Raw genomic sequence first — 6264 nt, forward strand, 5'->3', positions numbered from 1 at the left:
CGAGACTGATGGGTTGCTATGCCCTGGCCCCAAAGTCTATTTTTGGTATTCCCTTCGGACTTCCATGCTCTGTTCCCCTTGCTGCTCTGTTGCATGCCCTTAGTGTTTTGCCTCCGTGTGGTGGTGTTTGATCAGGTGCAATTCCCATCCTGTGTCTCCAGTGTTGTCCCCTGTAGGCCTATGGGTCAGTAAGGGATGTTGTGTCTTGTAGTGGGGCCGGCCTTATGGTCCTCTGTGGATTGGCTGCTCTGAGCAGGGATGTCATCCTCAAGCCTTGGTGGGCCAGGGTGTGCTCCATTCTCTCTTCCTCTTCCTTAATTTGCTCATATGTTCTCGGAAACGGTTTTAAGTAATTTAGATAACCTGGTTTGAGGTCTTGGTGGGTAATGAAGGTTACAGAGTGAATCTCATAGTTTTATCTGAATTAAATTTTAGTTACAAAATACAGATGACTGTTTGCCAATTGAATTACTATTTAACAATGAAAGGAAAAAAACAGGAATTCAAAATGAGTTTGTAACTCCTTGTAATTACTGCATGTGTTAGAGGAACACTTTTCTTTTCATGTGCAATTATTGAAGTATTTAACAAATAGGCAGAAAAGTATATGGTTTGGATTATGAAAAAGTGAGCCCACTAAGATAATTCATTACCCAGGTTACAAAACAGACCATCATCAGCACGGTAGGCCCCTTTCCAGTCCCTGCCCCACCCTTTGCCCCAAAGATCAACACTGCCATGATTGTTACACACCACTGCAAGCTTGTTCAACTGTCTGTAAATTGGAGAACACATTCTGATTTAGAATACTTTCAATGTTGTGTGATCTATCAAGAAATTCACCACCTCTAGAAAGAAAGGAATTGTACACTGGTTTTTAGATTTCCATTGAAAAATAATTGTAGACTCACATGAAGTTTAAGAAATTGTATAGAAAATTCCTCTTTTACCCTTCCCAGCTCTCCCACCTTACATAATCTCAGTGCAGTGATCAAAACTAGAAAGTATAACTAATACTTTTGATTCAACTAATTTTGATTTCATGCGTGCTTGCCTGCAGTCATTAAAAAAAATCAGTAGTTCCAGGAAAGTGTTATCACATGTCAGGAAGCATGTACCTACCACGGCCTCCGCACACAGATTGCAGTTCTCATGGTATCCCTTGTTAGCCACATAGGGAACTCTGATATAAGGCTAAGTTTTGGGGTCTCACAAAAGCTAGCTTTATATAAGAGCAAGCCATTCAGGTTAGTAAGTCACAGATGTATTATCATAGGTTAGTATGGGCCCTGCTAATGTGAAATACTCTGACTTTCACAGTAAGTGATTCCTGCATTCAAGTAGGCATTTTAGTTTCTAGTCCATTTTGTTACCTGGTTCTGCATGGTCATCCTCTATAGTTAAAGTGTCAGCAAGCAAAAAGATCTCTCTTCAAGGACTAAGGTGAACCTGACCCAAGTCATGGTATTTCCATTCATGTTAAATATATGTGAAAGCTGGACAATGAATCAAGAAGACCGAAGAAGAATAGATGCATATGGAGCGTGGTGTTGGTGAAGATTATTGAAAGCATCATGGATGTTCCAAAGAACAAACAAACCGGTCTTGGAAGGAGCATAGTTAGAAAGCTCCTTAGAAACAAGGAAGGTGAGGTTTTGTCTCATGTGCTTTGGACATGTTATCAAGGGAGACCCGTCCAAGGCCATCATGCTGGGTAAAGTGGAGGGTCAGCAGGAAGGAGGAAGACCCTCATTGAGATGGATTGACATAGTGGGCACTACAATGGTCTAAAAAACATAGCAAAGCTTGTGAGGATGGCACTGGACTGGGTAGTGTTTTGTTCTATTGTACATAGGGTTGTAAAAACAGCATTTGCACTAGTTAGCTATTGATATCTAACCAATTACTCTCAAAGTTAGCAATTGAAAATTATTTTCGTTGCTACCTCACAACTGTAATTTTGTTCCTGTTATGAATCGTTATGTAAATATCTGATATTTGGCATGTATTTTCATTGTTACAAATTGAACATAATTAAAGCATAGTGATTAATCACAAAAACAATATGTATTTATATTTTGTGAAATATTCATTTCTACTGACAAATAAATGAAATTTTGTCTTGCAGCCTGGTGTAGCATGGGTAACAGTCTTAATATAACAATAGTAAACTACATTGCTACATTTTGCAACAATATGTATAAAAAGCCATTAAGATTGAGATAGCTTCTTTCTCACCAGATCAGAATTTCTCAGGGCAGTCTTTGCAAGAGCACAAAGTGATCATCTTCCACAACAAGTCTGCCTCTGTATTTAGAATTGATAACCAAAAAGCTGGAAAACCCTGCTTCAAAAAGAGAAGTTGTTGGAAGTGGAAGAATAAGGCGCAACATAGTCTCAGACAGAAAAGGATCTGACTGCAAACACTTGATCCAGAACTTTGTAACTGGCATTGAAGAAAAATCAGTTCTGGCTGCATCGCTGTTAATAAGCTCAATGAACTGCTCTGTGCTGTCTCAGGAACATCTTCAACTCTGACTGGGAATGGGCTTCTGGCAAGTGCAAATGGGGTTCAGCTAGATTTGGAAAATGTGATGAAATTTCGTCTGCAAGCATTTGCAAGTGTTCTTTCACAGAAATTATCGTAATCCTTTTGTCTGGTTCAATGTCAGGTTCCTGAAAGAAAGCAGATAAGGTAGGCAATGTATATATTTTATTTTCATCCAATTTTTTTTTTTTTGGCAAGCTGAAGTTTCATTTGGTTTAGTCGTGTTTTCCCAGCCAAATCAAGGTATGTTGCATTTGGTCCTGGCAGTGATAAATTTAACTCATTCAAGATGGCAAAGATGTCAACCAAGTAAGCTGTTTTCTGCAGTTCACTTTTATCGCTGAAAAGTGCTTTGAACTGCGGTCTTGCTTTCTGGTTAAAAAACGTTTTGAGTTCATCACAAAGCTCAAGATCACGTTTTAAAACTTCCTCTTGACAACTATCTCACTTCAGTGTGAAATAGCAGAGCATTGTTTGGCGCATGGAACTCGTACCACAGTTGGGAAAACAGTCGACTGTTTAAAGTGCTCACCTTTACAAAATTGACAGAACTTATGACGCTGTTCATTACTTCCTGTAACTTTTGTGGCAGCATCTCTTGCTAATATTTGCTGATGAATCATTCAGTGAGTTCCAATGACTTTTATTGACTCATTCAGTACCAGACATTGAAATCCAGATCGACATCCTAGCATAGCTGGAGCACCATCTTTGCAAACACCACAAACCTTTTCCCAAGAGATCTTCTGCTCTTTCAGAAATGAACCAACTGTGTCAAATACATCACGTGCAGTAGTTGTCATTTCAAGAGGTTTGCAAGAAAGAAACTCATCTTTAAAGTTGCCCTCACTAATATACCTCACATAAACCAGTAACTGAACAACAGTTTGCAATGTCTGTAGATTCGTCAAGCTGGATACTAAAGATTGGAAGTGGAGCAGATTTGATTTCCTGGATGACCTGATCAAGAATATCAGTAGACATGTCATCTGTTCTTCTGCAGACATTGTCGTTAGATAAGGAAATTGCACACAATTTCGTAACAAATTCGTCTCCAATCATAACTCGAACAATGTCTTTGGCCGCTGGCAACAGTAAATCCTCAGCAGTGGTGTGAGGTTTCATAGCTCTGGCGATTCTGAGTGCCACCAAATGTGAAGCTTCAGCAGCTGCTACGTTTTGTTTGTGGTACTTGCCACCAGTGTCAAGTCTGGCTTTCTTGAGTCCATCAGCTTTGCTTCTAAAATAGTTGGTATCTTGCTGGCAAAGCTTGGATGCTTGCTATCAAAATGGCGTTTTAGTTTGTTTGGCTTCGTGGATTTGGCTGATAGAACTTCACAATAGATAACACATTGCAGTTTCTCAATTCCTGCTGTAATTATTGAGGTAAAACCATCATGTAAATCCTCACTATATTTTTTCTTAATGTTCTTCCCTAAATAATAAATAACAATACCTTTAATAATACAAAAGATGACACATGGCATCGTTCGGTCAATACAGTTCATTAAAAAGTTTCCTATGATTTACCATTTTCTGTGTTGTTTTTTTTTACAAACCTGTTACTATCACAAGGGGGCAGTATTCACATCAACCACAGCTGAATATAAAAAGACTGATCAGCATCCAGATTAAGTTCCCATGGTACAGATAGATATATATTTTTGCAGTAGTTGATGATTTTACAGTACATGATTTTACATTTACCCAGTAATTATAATTCATGAAGTGTTGTTTTACCTCTAATACTGGTACTTTCAACACAGCAGCTGCTTTTTACACCGTAGCTGCTCTCTACACAGTAGCTGCTCTCTACTCGTGTGAATGGTCCGCATAAGTACATTATGACACCAACCCTGTCACATACACCTGTATTTGTATGGGGTGTATGTGATGGGGTTGGCGTGATGATGTCATCATGCTGGATACTCATGTGGGCGTATCTGCATGTGAGCGGACCACCTGGAGTCAAAGGAGCGGTGTCTTGGTTCCTAAGACCATCGATATACGTGTTTTCCGATGGTCTTAAGCGACCCCTGTGAAAGGGTTGTTTGACTCCCAAAGGGGTCACTACCCACAGGTTGAGAACCACTGCTGTAGAGAGATTCGAACCTGTAACCTTTTGGTTAACAGCTGGGTGTCTTACCATTTGAGCGACCCAGGAACTCCCACACTTTATGGTAGATTATTTGGTTAACAAACTGCATAAATGCCTTCTTTGTCTGGAGAGTGTCCAGCTAACTATCTTACACATGAGACTGACAAATTATCGGTGCCTTTGTTCCTTGTCTCATTTAAATTGATATAAAACTATAGCAATGTTACTAAGCCTTAGAAGTTACACATATCTCCATAGAGTGACTTACATTTTAGAACTCAAATTGCCTAATGAGCGGATCCTTTGTTAAAATGATGTAATAGGTTTGAGTGAATCACTTGAAAAGCATGTCCCAATTCATATTTGTAGGTTTGCTGAGCTACAAAGCTATACTCAGCTCAACTTCAGACCCATAGAAGATGCGAAATGTGACCTGGTCATCGAAAAGCCAACCTACTTCATGAAATTTGATGCAGGTGAGATTTTAATTTGTCTGCAATTTCACTTTTGGTTAGTGTAAATGTATATGTAACATATCTATGTAACAAAACATTTAATATGTCAGCATTTTTCACACACACACAGTTCCAAACCCAAAGTCAAACCCATTGCCATTGAGTGAATTCCTACTCATGGCAACCTGTATGGTGTTTCTCAGGCTTTGTGCATATTGTGAATTAGGTGGGAGGGTTTACATTTCAGACCATCCACTCTGCCATTCAAGCCACACATCCCACCCCATATGCCATCCCTCCTTCGCTCCCCAGACTTTTCTCTGTCCTCCTTCCCTGTCAGCCTTGTAGCCCGTTGCTTCATCTTCCTACCCTGCCCTCTTCCCTTGGGACCCTCCAGAGTCGGTTCCCTTTGGTCTGCAATTCTTTGTCTTGGTTTTTATCCCTTATAACTTTCTTTTTGTGAACAGTATAACATTAAAGAGAAGATTTTTATTGTTAGTTTCTTGTCTGAAGAAGTAGATGAGCTAGTTGAAATTTTTCCTTTATTTTATTCCTTGGGTACTAGAGCAGATCTTCACATAAAATGACCTAATCAAAGAGAAAATTGAGGGAAGAGGGTATATATAAACTTTTTATAATTAACTACGCTCTATCTGGTTTCTCAAATGGCTTGATTTAGATTGTGCTGCACTAGAATTTTCAAAATTAAAAGTCATGTGTGCATGATGGGAAGGAGCCGTGGTGGTGCAGTGAGTTAAGTGTGAAGCTCCTAACCTGAAGGTTGGCAGTTCAAACCCACCAGCCACTCCTCTGGAGAAAGAGGAAGCAGTCTGTTTCGGTATAAGATTCATGGTCTCAGAAACCCTGTAGGCACAGTTCTACTCTGTCCTATGCAACTCGACAGAAGAGGGTCTGCCTTGCCTGGTGTGTTAGACAGGGTTCTCTAGAGAGATAAAACCAAATTGCTGATAATTTAATATAGTTATTTATAAAGATAATTAGATATATAACAAATGAACTGTTAAATCATATACAGATAAACATATAATACAAGAAATAAACAGTTAAATTATAAAGCACTACAAATGGCTCAATGCAACTCACTCCCGTGAGACAGTTGTGAGAGACTAGCAGTCCTTCAAGTCTAGTCTGCTGCCAGATCT

At 39.3% G+C, this 6264-nt stretch overlaps 1 protein-coding gene across 1 annotated transcript in view; it reads left to right on the forward strand.

Annotated features, from left to right (window-relative positions):
• Positions 1-6264, forward strand: part of EOGT (EGF domain specific O-linked N-acetylglucosamine transferase) — a 51612-nt gene that overhangs the window by 15963 nt on the left and 29385 nt on the right. The window contains exon 7 of the mRNA XM_045290122.1: positions 5016-5122. Within this exon, the coding sequence (XP_045146057.1) occupies positions 5016-5122 (107 nt within the window). The remainder of the gene's footprint in view (positions 1-5015; positions 5123-6264) is intronic.

The sequence above is a fragment of the Echinops telfairi genome, unplaced genomic scaffold (genome assembly GCF_000313985.2).
Source record: "Echinops telfairi isolate 266 unplaced genomic scaffold, ASM31398v2 ScPeMD7_31;HRSCAF=116, whole genome shotgun sequence".
Taxonomy (NCBI): domain Eukaryota; kingdom Metazoa; phylum Chordata; class Mammalia; order Afrosoricida; family Tenrecidae; genus Echinops; species Echinops telfairi.